The 25,653-nt window shown below is 36.9% G+C and overlaps 1 protein-coding gene across 1 annotated transcript; it reads right to left on the reverse strand.

Annotated features, from left to right (window-relative positions):
- Positions 1 to 9,870: 9,870 nt before the first annotated feature.
- Positions 9,871 to 19,329, reverse strand: LOC149842096 (uncharacterized). The gene is made up of 2 exons (XM_090001281.1): positions 18,641 to 19,329; positions 9,871 to 10,498 (listed from the first exon to the last, which is right to left on the reverse strand). The coding sequence occupies exons 1-2, from the start codon at positions 19,286 to 19,288 to the stop codon at positions 10,205 to 10,207; spliced, it is 942 nt and encodes a 313-aa protein (XP_089857407.1). The 5' UTR covers positions 19,289 to 19,329; the 3' UTR covers positions 9,871 to 10,204.
- Positions 19,330 to 25,653: the final 6,324 nt, after the last annotated feature.

Genomic DNA, 25,653 nt, shown 5'->3' on the forward strand with positions numbered 1-25,653 from the left:
ATTTGCCAGAGAATATGAGCTGCAGGAGGAACCGAGGAAGACAAGTTGAGTTGAGCCCGTGTGACCTGGCCATGTGATGTGCATAGTCATGCTCGATATGGATAGGGGTGTCAATGGGTCGTGTTTAATATATGAGAAGGTCCGATTAGAATTCGGGTCAGACCCCAAGGGACTGATTAATATATGGATCTGGGTATGACCTGAGTTCTGGCTAAGATCTGATTATTTTACTGGGTATAGTTCGGGTCTGGTTGATGTAATCCTTATAAGACTGGAGGTATGGTTTCTCTTATAGCGAGTCCAATTAGATCCAGATCTAGACCAGGTACCATAATCTCAAATCAGGCCTAGGTCTGGTTTCACTGGGTCCAAACCAAACCCGACCCGTTGACACCCCTAGATATGGAGCATGATTTTAACACTTACTCAAAAAGCTAGTGAGAGAAATCAGATGTTCCTGTGTATGTGTAGCGCATGTGCACATCATTAATATCTTTGCGTTGTACTTTACCAATATTCATCCTCCCACTAACAAATAAAACTACAAAACCTGACATGAGTTCAGCATTCTTGGCTAGGAGTGACTGTAGTTTATCACCTGACATGAGTTCAGCATTCTTGGCTAGGAGTGACTGTAGTTTATCACCTGACATGAGATGACCAATTGTTCAAGACCCAATGGATGGTGGGTGATGAGTCCGGGTGCAATATTATTGCACAAAATTTTGTGCATTAAGTACTCCATAACCCTCAACCAGGTCTCGGGTCCCATACCTGACTGGCCCTGTCCCCAAGATGAAAGAAAGGCACAAATATTTGTGCAATCATATTGCACCTGATCTTTTCAGGTTGGTGATGGGGAAATTCTTGGCTTGGCCTAACAGAAAACATATATAAATAAATATAGCCACAAGTACCCAAATTTTAAATGGGCCGGCGAGGGCTCTGATCATTTGTACGAGGAATTTGTGAAACGCCACTCGGCTGAAGGGACATCATAGGTTTGAAGCTGCATGTAATACCTGATGGGCAAGTAGGACTTGGGGCCTTTTAAAGTTTAAAACAATGAGCTGGCTGGTGAGTGAAATGATTTTTCCCAGTTGTTTCTCAATACCTAACAGCCACTTAATGACCATCATATTTTCAAATCTCAACAAAAATATGTGTAGCCCAAAGGGGTTTTGTCTAAGTGGGAAGGGGGGCTTGGCTGCTAGACGGGTGGTCAGGGTTCCATTCTCATGAGCATCAGCTCTATGTATGTAAGAAGGGGCAAGGGCATCATGTCCCTTGCTGCTGCTAAAGCAAGATGACTCCTGGGAGCAAGAGGTGCACCACTGGTTTATACCCATTGGAAAAGCGACTGTAAGTATAGCAGGCATAGCCACTGATCTCGATGGTGGTTTTGCTGTTCCTCAGGAAAAGAACTAAAATCTACGGAATTCTTGAGATATTAATTTGGGATAAAATTAGGCACCAAGATTCTTACCTTTTTTAAATAATGGCCCTATTAAGAAAAAGTGAAAAAAAAAATTCATTTGATCATATGAATAGTATCAATATTAACATGGGATAGGTCTTTGGTGCTGATATGCATTCGATATCAATGAGTTGAAACTCATAGGTGCAAGTTGTTTTAACTCAATCTGACACAACATATGTGTTCAATATAGTCAACTGTTACTGATCGACCCTTAGATCATGTTTTTTAGACCAAAGAAAAAAATACCTTTTTAAATCTTGAAATTTTGGTGCATTTATGGCCATTGATTTTTTAATCACCAGAAGAAAAAAAATGTACACTTACTAGATTCTAAAGGTTTAAAACCAATTCCCATCAAACAGACCATGTAGATCTTCTTATATGTAAGATTAAATTTACTTTAGCAAAAATGAGCACAATGCCCTGTGATTCTTGAAATTTCTCAAGATCCTGCGATTTGTAATTCAGAATCACAACACTTTTTCAAAGTGGTGAAACATGAGAAAAGTACTAGTTGTGATTGTATTGCTGTCATTACCAACAATCACAACTTCTACTCGACAGCTGTGATTGTTTATCCCACCTGTGACCAAAGCAAACATGCTCAAGATATTGTGTATTTCAACTCATTGATACCGAATGCACATCAGCACCAGAGACCTATCCATTAACCTGAAATAAATAATGTTACATTATGCATGTGTGAATGCCTGTTCCCGTAACTTGGTTCTCAAGCTATCAATTTCCACGACCAGAAGGCCAAAAGGTATTGGCTGATGCCATCAAGAAAGAAAAGGCAGAGGACGACGTCGCAAAGAAAGGTGGTTAGGTTGCGTTGAGATTCAGCTTCTCAAGATCTATACTTGGGTTGGCCACTGTTCCAGCACCAGCCTGGAAGAAACTTGTGAGGGAAACACCACCTCGTGGATACAACTCTGCCACCAGTTTCTTTTCCAATCCAGAGGCAGAAACACACAAACTCACATGGAGAGAGAGAGAGAGAGAGAGAGAGAGAGTAATTGGTAGGTCTAACCAGTTTTACCTCCTGGCCATCAATACTAACTTCAGTAGTTGCACATGTTTCGTTGCTTATTCTGAAACAGTAGATGTATATATCATTAGTGATTTACTAAAAAAAACATGATTAGATCAGATTAATTTGACCAGAAAATTTGTTGACGACTAAATGTTAAAGGATGTAAACAAAATCATCCCATTTCACAAATGCCAAAATTTTATAATGGCATAGCCTCGGATGTCACTACCCAGGCCAATTTTGTAGACTAGCAGCAAAGCGCAATTACTTTCTCATAAAGTCTTCAATACTGAAAAATACAATTACTATATATAGTCACTAGAATATGAGAACTAGAAACACGGGCATTTCCAACACTTTTTTTGCAAATCCAACCATGTGGCATGGTGAATTTGCTAGGAATCAACCATTAGATTGTGTATTTTTGATGAAAAAAATGTGATTTTTGAATGCTTGAATATTTAAGAAGATTATGAGCCATTGATTTTAGAACCTTAAAAAAAAAATTATACATCAAAATCAGAAGATTCAAGAGTGGGGTTCTTATAAAACCAAGCATGTAGATCACATCCGTGTTAGATTCAAGACAAAAGAACAAAAACCTATGAAATTCATGGTTCACACATTAGTTCTCATATTCTAGTGACTATATATATATATATATATATATATATATATATATATATTACACTCAAGAATATCGTATATTTTAGCTAAACCTAACAGGTGCAAGCTTTATTCGCTGAATATAACTCCAAGAATGTCTTAAGCATGGTCCACTTATTAATAAATGGTGGTTTCATCATAAAAAAAATGATTCTGTGGTTAGAGTTGCTTCTCACAACCTTGTAGATGTTGTAAGGTTAATAAAACATAAGATACATATAACGAAGATAACGAATCTGGTCCGATGAACAGGTGAAGCGGACAAGATTGCATCCATTAGACTTGATATTGCCTGCAAATTGTTCATGCGAATTGCAGCAGAGCCTAAGTTTTGGGGTCACTATTTCAGCTCAATAAACAAAAGAAGGCACAGCAACCAACAGGAAGAGGAATATTCTGTTTTGTTAGGTGTGTCACCTTGGCATTGAAGAAAGGGACACCCCCAAGATACTGGGGATGTGCCTACAACAAGTGGAAAATAAAAGCCAAAAGGTAAATAAAGGTTTTCCGATCATTTGGCCAACTGCTCCATAGAAGCAGAAGAAATAAACTGAATATTGGACTTTTATTAGCATTATCACCGAAGGAACCAGCCAGAAAGCGTCGACAGAAGAACTAAGAAGCCTGCACATACAGAACCGAGATTAGACTAGAAAAATTGTATTAAGCATTCAGGCCGTCTGGATGATGCCAAAAACCCAGTTAGAAACCGGGTTTTGGACATTAACCTCCATTTTACGCCCAAACTGGCTTTGGCATCATTGGGTGACGCCAAAAACCAGGTTTACTATACCATGTTTAGTAAACTCAGCATTCTGTTTATTTTCAAAAACCTGGTTAAGGAAACTCAGTGTTCGGTTTTTGTTTTTTAAAGTTTTTGGTCATCCAAACAGTTTAACAAGCTATTTTTGGCAAACTAGGTATGCCAAAAAACTGGTTTTGAGACAAAACCAGGTTTTCGATAAACCTGGGTTCCCAGGTCATCCAAACAGGCCCTTAGCTGCATGATATGATCACACACACATCACAATCGCAAACTTCAGCCAAGTTCAAGGGAAACAACAGATCAAGCTATCAAACAGTCGATTGCTCAGGATTGCAACAAACAAAAGAATGTAAAACCGTGTTAAAAACATTTAGTTACAACAAATATCAGTACTCTCTCAGAAATGCAGAACTCCAACGCAGCAATCAGAAACCCTCCGTCAACAGATGCTTTTGATAACTTTGCAAACGTACAAGTGACACAGCGGAGCCACCTGATGTTCTCTACACAATTGAGAATGCATAAAATTCATGTGAACCAAAGTTCCGGGTAACTACATTTTTCCTAATACATGCCATAAATCCAATTTATGGATAATTTACTTGTCTAGCAGCCGAAAACCAATTTTAAATATTCGTCGTAATTTATTAAACCTTGCCTTGGGAATAAACCGTCAGTATTTTCCAAAATATCCACAACAGATGGTTCTCAACTTTTCCCTAAAACCTGCCCCTTGCACAGGATTTTCAGAAAGTACAACCATAATATCATGCTGTAGGTTGGTTACTGAAATCAACAATCATAAAATCTACATGCATATCACAGAAGTGCATATAAACCTTGAGGGAAGATAAAGGAAAAGTAGGACGAGCAGCAGCTGCAGGAGGCAATAGAAGATGGCCACCCTCCATTATCAGGGTTCTTCTGGTAAAAGTTCATAATAGCCCTGACAGATACAGAAACTAAATAAATGCTATTGCATCACAATCCATGGAGATGTCCTTAGACCATGTCTTAACAACAGCCCCCTTCAAGCTATGAATGGTTAAAAACCATGGGTAGCTTAATCTTTAGCTCTCAATGATGAGTTATCAGAACCTGAGCACATATAATGTATTGTTTTATTTTTGAGACAAGCATATAACTACTGGCAGGATCAACCAGGTAGCATCCCTCATAAACATCGCAGCACTAGCCCGAAGGCTACATAACTGCAAAGCGTCATCCGTCGGTTCCAACATTGAAAATGTCAGTGAAGGAAGGAGAGCCGTTATGACTCCCCACCTGAGCCAACACATACCGAACATCCGAAAAACCACATAGCGGCAAGAAAACCAACAACAACAACACCATGCTGCAGTGTGGCCAGACAAACCGCAAGTCCAAGCCCTCTGCAAGATGCACAAGGAACCTTACAGTTGAGCTGTTAACACCGACTAGGGACACGATTCCGCTGCAGCAAAGGGAAAGCAACACAGACCCAAAGAGCACCAACCGTGCACACAAACGTGTGCATGATGGGAAATGTATTGCTTCTTCCCTTAGAAACCAGTTACAGAGAAGTGTATACGAGTTAATACTTTGTCTTTTTCTAACACTAAATTATTCCAATTACTGTAATATTTCTAATATTACAGTAATATGTTTTGTTATAAATCACCATTATTTTGAATGTTTCACTAATATGTTTTGTTATACTTATAAAACTTATGTAATCATGAACTATGATATGACCTTGCAACTTGTAATATTTCTGTCTTAGATATTTCTAATTGTTTTTTTTTGTTTATGTCAAATTGTTTGGTTGTCTGTTATTACATATTTCTTAGTTTATTAGTTGCTTCTTGTTAGTTACTATTACTCAACATGTTTTAGCAGTCTAGTTCTAGGTGCATTTGATGTTCCAAGCTATTAGCAGTTTTAGAGCTTAACTATATATATATGAGTAGAGTGTAGGTGACTGTGATACGTGCTTGATGGGTTTTTCTGCTCTTCCGGTGTTTTTCTCGATGTTTCGACCCCATAAATGTGCTGGGATGGTTGATTTACAAGGAATCCACACCTGGGTCATGTGTTTTCGATGAAAAAAATGATATTTGGAGCCTCAAAAATTTACAAAGATTTTAGACCGTTGATTTTTCGAACCTTATAAAAACCCACCCATATGTCGGAATCGAACACTTCAAAAGATGATCCCTATAAAATCAAGTACATAGATCACATTTGTACGGTCAGAATTTAAAAATAAAATGAAAAAACCTGAAAAACCCATCAAGCACGTATCGCAAGCACCTAATGTTCAAGCACGTATCGCAAGCACCTAATGTTAAAGCACCTATGTTGTACTCATATATATATATATATATATATATATATATATATATATATATATATATATATATATATATATATATATATATATATATATATATATATATATGTATGTATGTATTATGAATTCATTATTTGTAGTTTTTCCTTTTTATATTTTAAATTTCTAATTCTTTTAGGTGTATTTTGTGATACGATATGAAACACTACGATACGCCCGTATCTTAGACCCTTCCAGTACACTTTTTAGCTTTTACGCCAATCAAAAGAGGCTATGAATATAATCAAAAAAATTCTAGTGCAGGAATATAATAACTTTCCATACTTTAGCTTAATTATACAACATGATGCTATTCTGATGAAGGTATCACTGGTAAGACTAGCAATGAATAAAGTGGGGGCATTAGGCGATCAAGCTATTTCTGAAATCAAGGATCATATACATAAAGATTATCACAACGGAAACACTCTTATATGGTGTTGAGCATTGAAAAAAACATACAAGAATTCATGTCGTCATGTAAATTAAATTTAAAGGATAAAAATAAGAGCAAGAACTTAAGAGGACACTCATGTGTGACAAGTTCAACAAATAAAGGGAAAATCACATTTTATTTAAGATAATATGATCATATTGCACCAAAACAATAACAGTGCTAGGACGAAAGGATAATAAGAGACAAGTTGAAGGGGCTAAAAAAAGAAATGGACCAATGAAAATTTAAACATAAATAATAAGGACGTGAAAGTCTGCGAAAAAATTTCTTTTTTGGAGAAAGTAAATATTATTCATAACTCAGAAACGATAAGTGACAGGCTGTTACAAAATTAACTGGACAAATTGGACCGCCTGCCTAACCTAGAGGGGTGAATCCAATATACAGTTACCTAAGACTAGCAAAGGCCGAAAATTTGGATTGCACCTGAAAGTGCAAAAGGATAGGCTTAGAAGAAATTTCATCATTCCTATCCAGCCAGATGAACAACCAGGCTGAATAAAACCATTTATAAATAATATGACACCTCTTACGTTGGTGAAACCTTAGTCGGCCTATCAGCAAGTCTGTACATGATTCAGGGTGGAGCTGAAGAGTGAACTCTGTCCAGACAAGCGAGAAGAGGTATTGAAAAACTAGGTAATACCAAAAGAGGTGATTGGTGGCCTCCTCCTCGGGCACATGAAGCAACAACTCACAAGTTAGAACAGCTTCTTTTTCAGGTTTCTGTGGGTATTAACCACGTCTAAGAATACTAACCACACAGACAATTGACCTCTTGGTAAATGCCCCATCCCCCACAGCAAAAGTGTAGAACTTTAGGAAGCCTGTCCATAATGTAAGCAATCAAAGAATGATAAAAGCAACTGAGTACTAACCAAATTTATATCTCATCTGGCATACAATGATTCAGAAAATTTAAATTCAGTAAATCATGAATTCAGCATCTATTAAATCTCCCCTAAAGGTCATATACCAGCCTTCACTGGGTTCCTCATAAATTTGGCTACTTTGCTAAATGGTATTAGGAAACCTGACAACTAATGGGACTGGTCACATTGCAAATCAGTCCAAAATTCCAGACAATAGCAATTCCCAAGCTTTGCAACAATACTTACATTAAAATTGTCCATCCCAGATAGCCATCCTTCCCACAAATAAGAACCTTCCATCTATTGTTGACAGAGCACAGCCAATATCAGCTAACCAATACTTGGCTTCGATTAAGTCTCAACTAAGTTGTTTCCTCAGCATATAGACCCCACAACTGTTGAGCTAACAAGTGCAGCCGCCTAACGCCAAAGGAACTTTGCATAAGATTAATGAGAACTTTTAAAAGGAAAAATGCAAAAACAACGGTCATGAACCTTGTTCTCAAGACATTCCCAGCAAGAGTATATCAGGATATTTAGAAAATGTTGGCAAATACAGCAAATTAAATATCTCAAAAATATTCAAGAAAAGAAAATTGAAAATAAAAGAAATAAAAATGGTTCACCCTTATCATGAGAAAATTGGAAATACAAAGTAAAACCCTTATTTTTCATTAGAGAAGAATGAAAGAGAAAGGAGCATATGAAAGAAAGAGGGAGTTTCTTGGGAACGGAAGAATAACTTTTACATAAAAAAGGCAAAGGCACGAACAGTAACAACAGTTATGAGATTTTAAAAAAGAAAGGAAAAGGGAAATCTTAAAAAAAACGCAAGCTTGAACTAATCCCTTCATATATAACCCCCACCCCCCTCAAAAAAAAAAAAAAGGTGGGATGAAAAATGCAACTAAATGAATGTAAAAGTGCTATTCTTGAAAAACTCATATGGTTTATATCCTCTTTCTGACACCCAGAAGCCCATAGTGTCAATAAAATTTGAATCATGATATGAGTACAATGTGGACTAAACAATAGAACCTCAAAGATCCTCTAGTTCATCTTTTTCTATGTGAACCACCAAGCCAAGGCTAGCCACCATTTCAAAATGGGACACCATTTACTTCCGCATCTCCAACTGTTAGGTGGTTCGATAAATTGACAAACAGGTAGAATATGATCCTAAATTATGTTATAAGTGTTCCATGCAAGATGGAATATCTTTTATATAAATAGGTAGGAAACAAAGAGGTCTTGACTTGTCTCCACTTTCTAGGCACATTGAATTAAATAACCACCACCTAAGGCTCTTAGATTCCAAAGAACTAGCCACATAAACATGGCTGCTCACCCGTTCGGGCCAGGGAATAATGTTGCTTTTTGAGGGAAAGGTGACATTCCTAAATTTTGCCTTGGTAGAAAGTCCTAGATTAGCATTCCATACCTGACTTTTAATCCAACAATCAGCAACCCTGGCCGCCTTGTTCCTAGAGAGGAAAATAGCAGGAGAGATAGAGATAGAATAGTGGTATACTTTCAGTTCTGCCCACCATGGAAGGATCAGCCCCAACAAGAGTACTACTGATGAGAATAAAGGAGACTGCTTTGCCACTCATAAAAGGCCCACCCTCTTAAAATGTCAACATTCAAGTAGGTTACAAGTCAAATATGGATGTTACCTTTTAAAAGAGAGAAAAAAAATTGAAGCTCTTCGAAAAAGGCATTTGTCAATAACTTTGATTAGCACCATTCTGATATTGGCTCATTTGTAAAACAATGAGCATCATCATCTACATCCGAATGAATTAACACCACTTGTCGCCTTGTTGGACAAGACAGGCTTACTAGAAAACACAATGGCATATCATACGCATGCATGCATACAGGTGTGTGTGTGGGAGAGAGAGAGAGAGAGAGCATCCACATGCACATTTATAGTTGCATTGAATATACAAAAGCAAGAAGGCTTGCTGAGATGAGTTGAAAAAATTAGATCCAAGCACTCAAGTATTGCCTAAATCAGGAAACTTCTTGCAGAACTAAGCAAATCTTACCTAAAAGCCTAGTGAAGCATGTCTTCAATTCAAACTCAAATTACCTAATTTCAGAGAAAGACTCCACAGCACTACTCAAAATCACTTCTAAGGAGTATTTACTACAAAAGGAAAAAAAACACAGAGCACCATCATAAGCATTATTCGCAATCATTAAATGCTCACACAGTGACACAGTGGAGCTCAGAATATATTGAGAAACAGCTTTTTCATGCCATGATGAAGAACATTAGTGATGTTGGATTCATGATTCACCTGCAACAAAGTAATGCCAAAATAGATTTGAATGAAATTAAGTTTATCATCTAAATGAAGTAAAACGGCCAAATTCATTGTAGCTTTAACAATTTTAAAACCCATCTAGATCAATTTGGTCACCTCCTATAGGCAATGATATGGTAGATGGCAAAAACTGATGGTTTGATCTGATTAAATATGAGAAGTGTCGTTTCAGTCAACAAAAACATGATATGACAACAGACTTTCAGCCTTACAAGAAGGAAGTTTAGTCTTCCTCTTGAACCCACATCTTCACTGTACAGTCATTACCAAGAGCACCTGATGCTATCTTGTTCTCTGAAGGATGGCAGGAAACAGAGATGACAACATCTGTGTGGCCCTCCAGCTTCTGGACAATCTTTCTTGTCTGGAGCTCCCACATATAAATGCAGTTGTCCTCCGATCCACTAACAATGTATTTACCATTTGTAACAGAAAATGTCGAAGATATGCAAAACTTGGAATTAACATGACCTGTATAAGTCTTTAAAATTTTCCCAGTTGAGAAGTTCCACAATCTCTGCAGACATTTAGATGCACAGTTAAAACCCAGGACAGTATATCAAATACAGTCCACTGTTCTGAAAAAATAACTCAGAAAAAAATAACTGATTTAAATTAATTTGATACTTTGAAGAATAAAAACCCGAACCATGAATGACTTATAAATCCTCAAACACATTTCTCAGAATATCAAATGGGTGGTCAAAACTATCAATGGTCTTGAAATAAAGGGTCCCCCTGATAATCACACGAAAGCAAAGACAAAAAATATATGTCACAGCAATAAGTAAAATATTAACAATAGGAAAATTTTAGAAAATCAGCATATGCCAACAATCAAAATCAACAGCTAAAAATTTAGCATTACACTAGAATTATAGAGGTGAAACATGATGAAAGCTAGAGGAAACAACTTAGGTGCTGCCATCTTTGTACTCTCAAGCATGCAGGTATTAGCAATGAAGATAGAAGAGGTTTGACAAGTCAGCAACAACTTTACACATGGCAACAGAAAAACACTCCTCCTCTTATCTAGAATGACTCCCTATTCAGACAATCATTTTGCTTAAAATTTGTTTTCCCTCTAAGGTTCCCTTGATTTTAAGCATGGCCTGAACCAATCTCATTGTTTTAGTTGCCACAAATCTAAATGCAGCCATCACAAATTCCTATGCATGAGCAGTATTCAGATTCTGTAATATATGCATCAGATTCATAAAATTGGGATTGCAGGCATAATCAGTAAGGTAAAATGAACCAAACACCTATAGTGGGCTAACTTTGTTAGATCAAAGAGAACCATTCACAGCAAGGTTATGACAAGGTTAAGAACATCTGAGAAACATTGATATTGTTTATGTCAATGATGAACGCAAACCTTTAGATCATGATCATTAATTTGTGTTTGGTTGGAAGTTGGAAAAAGGTTATGGATGGGCAGGATGTCTATAGACTATGTCACAAAGGTTACTCCATGTTGGCTCCCATTTCATAACCCCTTATATACTAGTGATACAGAAAAACATCATGAAAATGGCAGTATACCAGTATCCACAGCATATCTATGTGACTAAGGCCCCAGTCTGCAGCAAATGTCAGAGCGGTTTGCAGAGTATTACAAATTTGTACAATTTTCTCACTGAAGTTTCAAGTAATCAAATAAATACCACATAAATGTACAAATATATGCATGTGTCTCAGCCATGGAAACAGCATATATATATATATAGGGACGGACCGAAGGGGGACCGTCCAACCAAAGGAAGGTACAAACCATCCAAACCACTTTTAAAATCCTTTTTAAAAGTGTTTTGGTAAATTAGACTGCTCGGTGTGATTTCCATGATCAAAAACCTAACCACCTGTTTTTATAGAAAATTTTGTTTATTTATAAATAATATCTTTATAATCTAGAAAACTTCAAAATTTTCAAACTGTTGATTTTTAGCACATCATAAAATCCTATGCACACATCAAAAAAAAATTGCTTAAAGAGCCGGTTAGGTTTTTGACCATGGAGATCACATCAGCACTGTCAAATTTGACAAAAAACCTGTCACATGGGTGCGGGTGCGGGGGTGCGGCAGGGGAAAAAATGTATATATATATATATATATATATATATATATATATATATATATATATATATAAAAGAGGGTCCGGGGGTTCCCCCGGCGCGGGTCGGGAGTCCAATTTTTTTTGCTGGTGTGTGTGTTTGTTTGAAGACTCGTTACCCACGTTCTGCTTGTTGTGTACTTTGAGGCAATGGAACAAAATTGATGAAACGAAAGGATTGGCAATCTCAGCCTGCTGCGTTCTGCTGATTGTCATGATTCAATCATGTCTGAAACTCCCTGGTCTTCACGGAAAAAAATATAAGCGCAAGGTTTGATGTGGTTTGTTGGAGAGAGAATCTTCATGAGGCCTACGGCTCCACTGCCACGCCATAGGATTTTTCAAATTTCATTTTATATACAGCTGCACAAAGATGACAGCTAAAAGAAATTTATTGGATTTGACATGTGAAAAAGAGAGGTCTACACAAGGCTACAGCTGGAGCACCAAGATACTAATAGTTTTTATTCTACACAAGGCTACATCTCGTCAGGAGAACAGTGAATACTAATAGCCAGCAAGGCTACCATCATCATTATCATTTATTATGGAGAGAGAAAATCCTTTACGAAAAAGAAGGATCTGGATGGTTTTAAAAGTGCCCCTTTATAAAACAAGAGCAGCAGCAAGCAGCTGTCAGCAGAATTTTTTTTTTTTAAATTCTGCAGCCCATTTCACAAGGCAATTTTTTTTTTAAATAAAAAAAAAATGGACCGAAATGATCCTGGGTGCGGTCAACGCACCCAGGATCGGATTGACCGCACCCGGTGCCGCACCCGCATCCGCGTCGAGTCGTGTCGACGCGGGTGCAGCACCCTGCTAGCCGAATCCCTGTGACATAGCAAAAAACACTTCTAAAAATGACTTTTAAAAGTGGTTCGGACAATTTGTATGTTCCTTTGGTTGGACGATCCCTTTATATATCCCCTTATATATAAATAAGGGGATATATGAGGGATCAATCAGGGGCATTGGTGGAGCAAAAATTTATTGTTTCATAACATTTTAGAAATGACAACGGCATTCATGGGGTTCTGAAATTGTTCAGAATTTTTTGTTTTTATTAAAAAATACCCTAATCACGAACCTTTAGAAAAATGACTAATTGAATGGTTGGGTTTTATTGTCATTTGTTAAATTTGTTTGGTTTTAATACCTTTTAGCTTTTTCTTTTATGGTGATGAAATAAGAAACTACTATTCCATTTAGGAAAAGAATGATGAAAAAAGAAATGTTCCCCTTCTCTCTTTAATGAAGACGGTACTCATAGGGTTCTCTCTCTCTCTCTCTCTTATGTGTTGGTCGCCTGAAATGATTACCGCAGCAGCATGTGTAAGTTCTTGATTTTTACTTGCAGAAAATACATCTTTCTACTATGTTTTTGTCTCTATTTTTTTTTTCATTTTTGGTGGTTTTTCCTTCTGTCTTCTTTGCAATCTTTTCCTGTTTTTGAAGGTTTGCCTTTTTTTATTTTGTTTGTGTTGGTGTTGAAGGGTCATAGTGGGAGACCTCGCTCTCCATATCCTCAAAATCGTGGCCTTTTTTTTTTGTTATGGGATGGGGCTAGAGTGAGGCACTTTTTCCTTCTCAATGCTTTTTTTAGTGTTTCGGAATGGGGAATACAATGTGTGATCATTTACTTTTTTATTATTATTATGATTTTTTGTTTGAGTATTTTGGAGTGGCACAGTAAAAATGGAGGTATGTCAGCTGCTGTCTGTCAGGGCTGCGAAATTTTTAAAAAAAAAAAAATCTGCTGACAGCAGCAGCTGTCAGCAGAAAAACCCGCGTCGGGGAACCCCCGACCCCCTTTATATATATATATATATATATATATATATATATATATATATATATATATATATATATATATATATATATATATATATATATATATATATATATATATATATATATATATATATATATATTACATTTTTGCCCCTGCCGCACCCCCGCACCCGGGTTTTTTGGAAGTGCCGAATCCCCGCACCCGCACCCATGTGACATAGTTTGTAAGAGTTTGGCTTCCTTGGAACGAGGGCCAAGCTTTAAGTGGTGATGATGGATCCGGAAAAACTACCATTGTGAAGAGGCATTTGACCAGGGAGTTTGAAAAGAAATACAAGCCTACTATTGGTGTAGAGGTTCACCCATTGGACTTCTTCATAAATTGTGGGAAATTCAGGTTTTATTGTTGGGACACCGCTGGACAAGAAAAATTGGGTAGAGGATAGAACCACATTCATGGAGAATATGCAACTATCATATAAGTTATCCATAGATTCTACCAATGTTCTCATATAAGTTGTCAGTTTTATGATTTATCTACTTAAATAACTTTGTATCTCAATATTGGTTCATAATCTTAGGTTGCTTCATTAACTTTGTATCTCAATATTGTTTTGTAGTCTTAGGTTGTTTCCTTACAAATTTTTTTCTAATGCACATGGTTATAAGTTAGGAATGGTTGATATATTCACAGTGGTAATTTGGATGAAAGGTGAGAACAAGTTGAATGTTGGACATCCAAGCTGGTTTATTTACTTTCGACAGCATATCTCTTGGTTTTCAACCTGTTTGTAAGAACAGGGAGTTTTCTAGTGCGTGTGTGTGTATAAAAGATTAATATTTGGTGCTATTGAAGGCACGGATTATTGAACATCAATCACCTTATTTTCATATTTTTTAGAGTTATTTTATGGATCGGACCCTATGTCACATGGGTGCGGGTGCGGGTGCGGGGATTCGGCACTTCCAAAAAACCCGGGTGCGGGGGTGCGGCAGGGGCAAAAATGTAATATATATATATATATAAAGGGGGTCGGGGGAATAGGCGGGTTTTTTTTTTATTTTGCAGCTGTCAGCAGCTGACAAACAGCTGCAAAATAGTATTAATGGACCTTAATGATCCTGTCAGCTGCATAATTTTTTTTTTTTTAAATTTCGAAGCCCAATTGGGCAAATTTTTTTTTAAAAAAAAATGGACCTTAATGATCCTGGGTGCGGTCAACGCACCCAGGATCGGGTTGACCGCACCCGGTGCCGCACCCGCACCCGCGTCGAGTCGAGTCGAGTCGACGCGGGTGCGGCACCCTCCTAGCCGAATCCCTGTGACATAGATCGGACCTTATGGATGTGATCTACCAGGTTTGTTGCTAGTAGAAAATGAATATTGAATCATGCAGTATTGACATGTGAGCAGGTTTTTAAAGGCTTTAAAAATCAATGGCCCACAATACACTAAAATTTCACAACTTGAAAAATCATTTTTTATAATGAAATAACACCATCCAAGGTTTGATCCTTAGTAAACAAAACCATGTTGAACACATGATCTATGTGGTCAGTTTGAGTTGATAAAGCTTGAACTTATGATGTCCAGCTCAATGTTCCATACCTTCAATATATATATATATATATAGAGAGAGAGAGAGAGAGAGAGAGATAGAGAGAGAGAGAGAGAGACACACACACACAGTGTGTGTGTGAAATACCCATGTCTATCTGCCTAAGTTGCAGGCCATGCAATCCCTTCTATTAGATGAATCAGAATGGTCAAGACCCGCAATCCAAGCTACATTTGTGGGTCCTGCTTTCTGATTGCTACACAATAAAAGAGGTTTATGTAAAGAAACAACAAGACTTCAATTCATGAACCAAAGTGTTCCCTCAAGGAATCCACTTACAACACTCACAAAGTAAACCACAAAGTGTTCTAAAAGAACACATTCACAAACCCATAAAAGGGAATAAAATATAATCTATTCAACAAAGAAAGTGTGCCAAAAGGCTTACAAATCAAAGGGGAGGACACCCCTATATATACAAGAGGGTAGAGAAGAGAGAGGCTAAAAGGAGAGGGAGCAGTCAAACTAGGTTTGACTGTGCCCAACGGCTAGAATTTCTAGCCATTGGGAGCAGTCAAACCCAGTTTAACTCTCCCTCTAACATATATATATATATGTATATGTATATGTATATGTATATGTATATGTATATGTATATGTATATGTATATGTATATGTATATGTATATGTATATGTATAATACCATACATACATAAGTATATATATAAATATATGTACAATTTAACAGTTTAGATTAGATTCATGACAAACTTACACAATGTAATATTGTTTATTTACCATTTTAATTTTTTCTGGAAAAAACTTGGAAAAGACTATGTAACATTAATAACATGTCACCTATATCTCCCTTTGTTTAGTAAATGGGATGTGATTCCCCCAAAAAAAAGAATTTCCTTTGCTACTGTTTTTTATTGATGACGTGGAAACCTTCGTAGGGACACAGGTCACTTAATAGGCCTGCCCCTTACATAGGAAAACCCCAGTGCCCCTCAGCCTTATGAGGATCCACCTTCATAAAGCAATGAGGTATTTTCCTGCCAACGAGGGTACCCGGTCTCAGTTCCTTTTACTTGGACGCCTTGCATGAAATCCCACTGGCTAGGCTTGCTACATAAATTTTGGCCCTTGCTTTCTTTCTGTCCTCAGTCTTTTGGATGGCCGCTTTATGAAACCACTCTTTCATAATAAAAATCTTGCTTCCTTTTTTTCCCATAACCTTATTGAGAGAGATAATCCATGTTGGTGTATGGGTGAGGGAGTGTCTGTCTTTTCTTTTGTGTGATGTGGGTTTGCACACGCATGTCGGAGAGAGAGAGAGAGAGAGAGAGAGAGATTTGCTAACTAATCTGTTTTGGCATGAATACTACATTTAAGTTGTTGAAGATTCACAACTTAGACGTTGGGTGCGGCACCCCAAGCTCAACATAATTGAAATGGAATAACATCAACATAAATACTGATGAACTATACGAACCAAAGTTACTAATGGACTATGTACATTTGCATGCCAGTGGAAGACCATAAGAAGAAAAACATTAATGCAACATGAAAAACTTGTCTAGTTCAATGGCTACATTTCATTCAGCCAAAGATCCAACCGAACTTAACACCTATATCATAGGAACGCACCAAACAAAGTGCATCCCCTCAAAATACAACATGACACCCAATGCCACTTTAAATATACAAAATTACACTCAAAACATAGTGTCAACGGTGTCCAAGACTAATTATGGGCATTTTTCATTCCTTACCTTATTCCTCCCTATGCATGTGCACCCTAGCCCTCTCTTCTTTTATGTTGGGGAGAAAAAAAGACTGATTTTTTGGTCGTAAATAGGTGCAAACTTGATCATGCCCTGATCCAAAGCCCTCAGTGTAAAACTCCACGGATACTCTCCCTAACCCCCTGGCCACTGGGAAAGTTTTCCCTTATGCTTTGGCTCATGCATGAAATGCAGCCTCAGGTTTCGAACTCAAGATGTCCCTTCATATCAAGACAAATTGGGAATGCCCCCCTAGCCAGGTGTGTGGAGTCCACATGGTCATACGCACTTGCCTTATTAAGTGCACCCTTGCCCTTTTAAGGAGAACGAAGAATCTCCTACACTATTCGATAGGGATCTATTATTAAAAGCCAAGTCTGTCATGCTATTTCCATTACATTAAATGAAAGGGAGAATCACGAATGTGATTTGCTGTGCGAATAACTCTCATTCCTCTCAATTTTTTTCATTTAAATTTTAAAATGGAACATTATTAGTTATTAAAGCATGTTGGATCAATTAAATAACTATGACGGATGTTCTTTAGTTGTTTCATTTATACAAGTCAAACTTTTCAATTCAATACATTACAAAAAGGGCATCCCATTTAACATCTATTTTTAACTCTTTCAATCTAGATATATTATAAAAATGCAACTTTTATTTTTAATTTTCATATAAAATTTAATATATATGCCTATCAAAACAATTTTAGCATATATATGTGTGCGTGAATGAGTGTGTATCTTTTTAATCAGGGAAAACCACCTCCCTCACTCGCAAGCGCATTGATGTAAAAACCGAAAGTCCCCCTTCCTCGCCAAGGAGTACACCTAGCTTCGGCCTCATGGCAAGGGACGCAACATCCATGAGCTTCAAACTCATGGCATACCTTCTGCTTGGTGATGTTCAAAACTCGCCACTAGAAGATGAGCGGAGCCCTTGTGAGATGTGTGCTTGTGTGGGCGTGTGATGTGTCAATCAATTGTCTTTATGACATAGCTAAGCACGTAGCAAGCAATGAAACACGCAACCATTCCCTATTTCACAAACAAACACCGTAAAGGAACAGAAGGGTTCAAAAACCCATTGTCCTTTAACAGAAATATTGCCCATACGTTTCACTATAGTTGTCTCTCTCCGACTAGCATTCTCATTTCTCACACGCCTAATTCCTCCCCAATTGAAGAGAAACCCCACAACCAAAGCAGGCAATGAATAACAACAACAACAACAACAACAACAAAAGCATCCTCACCCGCCCAAATCCTTCCTAAATCATGCAAAAACCCCAAAAAACACTCATACCCAAACAAGCAATGAACGACAACGATTAAAGCAATGCAGCTTACAAATTTGCAAAAAGGGGGAAGCTAAAAAGGGGGAGAAAGAGAGAGGGAGATATACCAATGTGTTGTCTAGGGTGCCGGCGAGGATGAACTTGCCGTTGGGCGAGAACTTGACAAAGGAGACCGGCGGGTTCTCATCGTCGATCAGCGTCTTTATGCAGTGGCCGTTGGAGGAGTCCCAGATGCGGCAGAGGCCGTCGTAGCTGCTGGAGACGATGAGGGAGCCGTCGCGGTTGAAGTTGACGGCGGTGACGGGATCGGAGTGGGCGGGGAGGACCTTGAGGCACTTGCCGGTCTTGACGTCCCAGAGCCTGACGGTCTCGTCGAAGGAGCCGGAGACGATCATGTTGGACTGGGGGTTGTAGTTGACGCAGAAGACGTAGTTGGTGTGGCCCTGAAGCGTCTTGACGGGCGTGGCCGTCTGGACGTCCCAGATCTTGACGGAGCGGTCGTCGGAGGCCGTGCAGACGTACCGGGAGTCGGCCGACCAGGCAAAGTCGGAGATTCCCTCGGCGTGGCCGGCGAGCTCCTGCCGGAGGGACCCGTCGGACGGCGACCAGATGCGCACCGTCTTGTCAGCGGAGGAGCTTCCCAGCAGCGCGCCGTCGCCGGAGAACTTGACGCTCGATATCGCCCTCTTGTGCCCCGACAGCGTCTGCTTCATCTCGTACGGCTTCGTCGCCTCTCCCGCCGACTCCGTCGCCATTCTTTCTTTCTTTCTTCTTTTGCCTCCAAAAACCTTCTCACCGGTGTTGCCTTTCTCCCCCCCTTTTTTATACGTGTCAGCCAAGGATACCTCGATTCGCGCTCGTGTCGGGTTAAATGCTATTTTTAATTTAAAACGCACAAAATAACGTACCCGTGTCCTTTAAGCGTATCCATGTGACTTACGGTCTCTCTCTCTCTCTCTCTCTCTCTCTCTCTCTCTCTCTCTCTCTCTCTCTCTCTCTCTCTCTCTCTCTCTCTCTCTCAGGGATATCAATGGATCGGTTTATCCGATATCTGACTGAACTCTATTTCATTTTTAGTCAGATTTGGTAAGCCCAATTAGTATCTGATTATAATCAGATGCGGATATGATTTTGATTTTTTTGCTCATGAATCTGACAAATATTAGAATTTGATGGATATTTGAATCAGATTAAGTGTGTAAACGCATAATTGGTAAGAATGTGTCACCATCCGGGTCCGAATCTAAGTCTGAATTCATGTAAGCAACATTTGATTAGTCGAATCCACAACACATCTGGTTCGAATCTGAACCACTTACATTTGTACGTAAGATGAGCAAACCAAGTAACAAAGCCTACAAAATTTCAGACATTATCGTGCCCACGCGGACTGGGCGGTGCACTCAGCTTCTTGATTAGGCTCGACTTGAGTTTACTGCCATTGCGTAAGCCGAAGCCCGTGGCTCCCTGGGGTCAAGGGGTGCGCCCGAGTTTACACCCCTCTGGGGGTGGTTTTCTCATTCCCATATAGAAAAAAAATAATATTGAACTTTGTTTAATTGTGTTTGAATTTTTAAATAGTAAAATACATATACTTTTTGTTTTAAAGACAAATATTGGCTACACATCCCGTGGGTTCTGAATGACAGTAGATCACACACTAGTGTGCAGCTGCACCTGATCTACCCTCCATCTTCTGTTAGGCCCATAGCTAACAAGTTTACCCCAAAGATAGAGGGCATTCACGTGTTGTGTTGTGGGACACTCAGAGTATGCAATGTGATTGTAGTTTATAGACTCTCATTCTAAACCCTCCAATTAAAACTCAGATATACCGTATTTTTTACCAAAAAATTATTTTTTAAAACCATCAAATTGCAATATGTTACGACTTTCAACGTTAGAATCACCCAAAAAAAAACTTATATATGTTTGAATTTATTGATGTAAACACCACTACAAGGATGAGGGTCAATAGCGACAATTTTTCTCGCCACTATTGCTCTATTTCTTGTCGTTATTGACCTATCACGGTGATATTTCTCGTCGATAAGTTATGGTAAAAAATAGCCTTCGTTGATTAATACCGGCGACATTTATAGGTCATAGTTAAAAGGTGTCCCAACACAAGCGAGATAGGTCACGAAAACTAATAACACTAATAGCTGTGAGGTAGCCTATAACGGAGAGATACCCTATAATGACAACATCTCTGATTCACCGTTATAGGCTACCTATAGGTTATAACATTCATATCTCACCATTATAGACTGACAATAACAGCAAGACATGGATTTTGCCTATAACGGACGGATCATAATGTCACCATTATAGGCTATAAACTTGTAATTTAAAAATTAAAAATTAGTTTAAAAATATATATTAAAAAACTTTCAACTGAAACATACATTCAACAAAAATTTCAAATACACTTCAAATATACATCCTCACTCATTCAACTTCAAACATTCAACACACTTCAAACTATTAACATACACTCAATAAAAACTTCAAATATACACTTCAAAAAATAAATATATAATTCAAAAATACAAACCCTCGTCGCCTATATCATCTCTAAGCCTACAACAAACACAATTCAAATATAAACCCACTAGATACTCTCCAGGTCTTCAACTAACACACTTTAAATACAAACCCCTTACACTCCCTACATCCTCCCCAACCTATAATAAACATATACATTTCTAATATTCACACAAATCAAAATTTAATTGTAGAAAAGAGTTTAGAATCATACAATATTATAGCAATTGTAGCAAAAAAATTTAATCTAAAGTCAATCTCGTCTAGGTATTCACCTTGATTGGCAAGTGGTGAACCGATCCACGAAGAGGAAGAATGTCAATATCTTTATCGTGAACAATATGTTGATATCTATTAATTTCATGCAAATAATATTAGATCAGACTACATTGTACATAATTAAATGATACAAGAATATTCACTATCATGCAAGAACAATATTAAATTTGATATATATTATAAATAATTGATTCACAAATTATAGACATATCAAATGAGCAGTAACAATAAGATTATGAAGTTAAGATAGTACACAATTATGAAATATGAACAAAGGTCATATACATTTTTTAATTCATTTTTAAGAGAGAAAAAGAACACAAAGACACGAAATAGAGCAATAGTGCATGCACTTACATTACATTCTATTTGTAACCCTATATGCTTTGTCAACTCTTTAATAGGTAGATGTTCAATTGCACTTATATCAATTTCTAGGTCTAGCCATGAGTCTGCTTGTGATGGAGACATGCTACAGTAACAAAAATGCCCTAAAATATCAAAAAATATCATAAATGAGACTAGATTGAGGACTCTAAATATACTGGTTAAAATAATCATATTTAAATAAGGTCTTTTCATAACATAAATAAAGTGATTAATCGTATCAATAAGTCAAAGACATTCTCATCAGTCTGGTTTTGGTGATGATACTTGGATTATGTTGCAACATTTATCTTTCATGAAATTACGCATCAAAATATTTATCAATCATCTTCTGAATCATCTCGATGTAATGACATGGGATCTTCATCAATGGTGTAGGGGGTAATGAATCAACCCCTTTATAATCAACCTCTTGATACATATCATTGTCTTGTTCTTCGTTCTATTCAGGTGGAGATGGTAGAATCTTGTATATATTTCTTGGTATTATCTTTTGTGTTACATGTATTTCGCTATTTGTGGGATCTTGTAGTGCTTGAAAGGCTAAAATAAAAGAATTTATAACACCCAAAAAATTTATCACAAATTTTCAATTTTTTTTTTAGTATTTTGACTTATCTTTTTGCAAGCACAGCGGAATAGTTGATTTAAACCTGATTCAAACTTTGGGTGAGTTACACTAAACTCAAATACACACACAACTGGATTTAAAGAACTTAATTTGCATTTAATCACATAAGCCTCAAGAAAGTCGAGCTCAAAGTTACCCAAAGATGGGGTATGCACTCGAGCTGGTTGAATAGGTTAATGAATGATCTTATGTTATGGAAGCATCCTAGAGTGGAGCCTGGGCTAGGGAGATTGTGTGCTAAGAGTACTTGAAATTAATTTATGAACTCAAAATTAAATAATACTTAGTGACTCATTCAAACCCAGTACCAACTTGGAGATGGTGGAGGTACACTCAATCGGTCGATTGTTTATTGCTTTGGAAAGCTAGGCATTTTTGTTGGTCTCCAATCGTCAGTTATAGGAAAAATGGACTACCGCGTGACCTAGGTGGTATGTTCCAAATCTCTGTAGAGTAGGAATCGATTTCGTATAGACTATTGAGAGTTCTCTTGGTCATAGACTGCTCTAGTGGAAAACTCCGAGGAGAGTTTGCAGAATCTTCTAATCAATAGGGATAATAAATTATATGGAATAACAAATACCTTGTTAACTTGGTTGAATGAAAGTTAGAATCTCTCAGTATATACCCTTCAGGACAGGAAAAGAGAAACAAAGCACTAAAATACAGATCAGTGGCATTAGTACAAATTGTATATGCATGTAGGGTTCATTATGAATTATTTGTTTACTTTTGAATTATGCATAGCAGGATACTCAGCTTGTATGAATTTATGAAATGTGTATGCCTATGTATTATGTTGCATGATTTGATCTTTTATCTGAATATGGACCTGTGTATATCTTTTGTGATTAGACACTATCCATATTTATGTCGTTTGGTGTATCCTACTGGAGCCGTGGTTTAATGCCCCCTACTTTAAAATTTTATAGATAACGCATGAGCTAGCATGATGGTGGGTTACTCGACGACATCAAATGAACCATCTTCGTTCTCTTTCCCGAAGAATCCAACTTTATTTTGGATATTTTTATATTATATTGGATTTTTGTCAAGACTTGTAAACTCTAAATTTATTTTAGTAAGTGCCCTACAAGCACTCATAGTTTCCATTGAACTCAGGCTCACTCACAAGCTATGCGCATGCAACATGCCACATACTTGATGTATAATGTTATAAAATCACAACTTGAGACAACAATGCATTTTATATGTCAATTTTACCTCATTAGGCTCATTGTTCATGCTACACTTTTCAAGTCATGCAAACCACATTACATTATTATCAAGCATGCACTGATTTACATGCTCACATGTTACAATTACATATTGGCATCATACATTATGTCATTCACTACCATGCTTAATAGTAATGGTCATATATGCATCCATCCTATCTTAATATCATGTCTAATGATACACAATGCATATTTTCATGTAACATGACACATGACTTCTTAGCATATATGGTTTATTATGATAAAAATTCATTAAACATGAATAAAGCATCATAGAATGGGTCTTACCCATCACTGATCATGATTATCAACATGGTAAAATGATTAAGAATTATCACATGCATTTTGGAAAATTTGGCTCTCTGTTTACTTGATTTTGAAAAAATCAACAAAAATCGCAGAGTAGTTTTGACTCTCAAAATTTAACTAAAGTTGCTCTAACATGTCATAAAAAAAATATTCAAAATCTCAGCCATAAATTCGTTCTCAATAAATTTATGGAATTTCTGTAATAGACCTCTGTCAAGCAAAATTACAAGACATATTATGTAATTACAAAAAAAAATCTCAACTTGAAGAATTTTTTAAATTTTACCATGAATTCTTTTGACAAAATCTTTTTTACAGAGCCTTCTTACATGTATTGGCTTTCACTTAATTTTTTCTCAATTTGTTTTGAGTTGCTTTGGATGGGTTTCTATAATTTTCAAAATGACAGGTTGAAACGGTGTTTCAACTAGAAAAAAAACTATGTGTTGTTGCAATAGTGATTTTGCCTCAATACTGACTCAAACGGAACCAAATAAGATTTTAAAATCAAGCTTTGGATGTATAGAATATCCTATTGTTTTTATTTATTAGATTCATATTATAAGAGATATACATTTTTTTTCGAAATTGGTTGGATAAAAACGAGAACATCATAACAATGAATTACAATATTCATGATCAATCCAATAACTAAGATCAAGAAAGTCATAAATACATTATCAACCTTACATTCAAATGTTTAAACACATTATATGCAACACAACAATTATTGAAGCTTTGTTATGCACACAACAATCGAAATAACTACATTCATCATTTCAAAATCAAGTTTCTTTCATGTGTTTATCCTAAAAACATAGACTTATCCAACAAACAATTTAGAAATCAATCAAATCATGATCATCATAATTTTACAAAGATATTATTATTCTCATTGACATAAGTAACATGAATTTAACTCACTAACATGTTAATTACAATCTAATCTAACCATAAGACATAAAACACCATATTGATTTTGTCTAAATCCCTCGATAAAATATTTTTGCTTGATTTAAACATAGATCTAAGTGAAAATAAATTTCAGAACTTATAAATCATGTTTGCAACATATAAACCCATCATTCATACATTAAATATGCTAGAAATAATTGAGATCTAATATTTAATCATAGATCTAATCCTTCCTTAAGACTGATTTTTGCTTCAAGGCCTCAATTATTGTTTTTTGTCAAACCAGTTTTCAAAAAATCAAATATGGTGACATGGATTTACCAAAACCGATTAAAAAAGCCAAACCCAAATCCATTTTTGGTTGTTCTAAGATCTGATCCACCCTTGGTCAGATCTTGGAATAACTCTTACGCATAACCCATGTGTTTAGATCAACCTATGTTGGTCTTCATTCTCTAGTTGTGCACTCGAAAGTAGCACCTTGAATCTTGGTTGCAACTCTAATAGTTTCTCACAACCAAGGAAGAAGGAGAATATGGGAAAGATAAAGGGAAGAGAGAGGGGTGAAAATGCAAATAAGAAAGAGAGGCAAGAAGGTGGGACGCCCCCTCTTGTTTCAACTTTTCTTTTTCCTTTGTGGGTCCAGCTAAAAAAAGTCCAAAAGCTTGCCTTGGCTGCCCATACCAACAAGGAAGGAAGGTGGGGTGCCGCCCCTTTCTTGGCCCTTTTCCTTTGTTTTCAAAAACCTAATTTTTCAAATTCAACTTTCTAAAAAACTTATATTTTTTTTCTTCTTCCTTTATTTCTTCATTGC

This window comes from Nuphar pumila, chromosome 3 (genome assembly GCF_984573655.1).
Source record: "Nuphar pumila chromosome 3, dmNupPumi1.hap1.1, whole genome shotgun sequence".
Classification (NCBI taxonomy): Eukaryota; Viridiplantae; Streptophyta; class Magnoliopsida; order Nymphaeales; family Nymphaeaceae; genus Nuphar; species Nuphar pumila.

Coding starts and splice junctions, on each gene's coding strand:
- LOC149842096 (XM_090001281.1), bottom strand. CDS start 19,288: ATGGCGACGGAGTCGGCGGGAGAGGCGACGAAGCCGTACGAGATGAAG. Junction 10,499..18,640: donor GCACCCTAGACAACACATTG/GTATATCTCCCT, acceptor AAATGTCTGCAG/AGATTGTGGAACTTCTCAAC.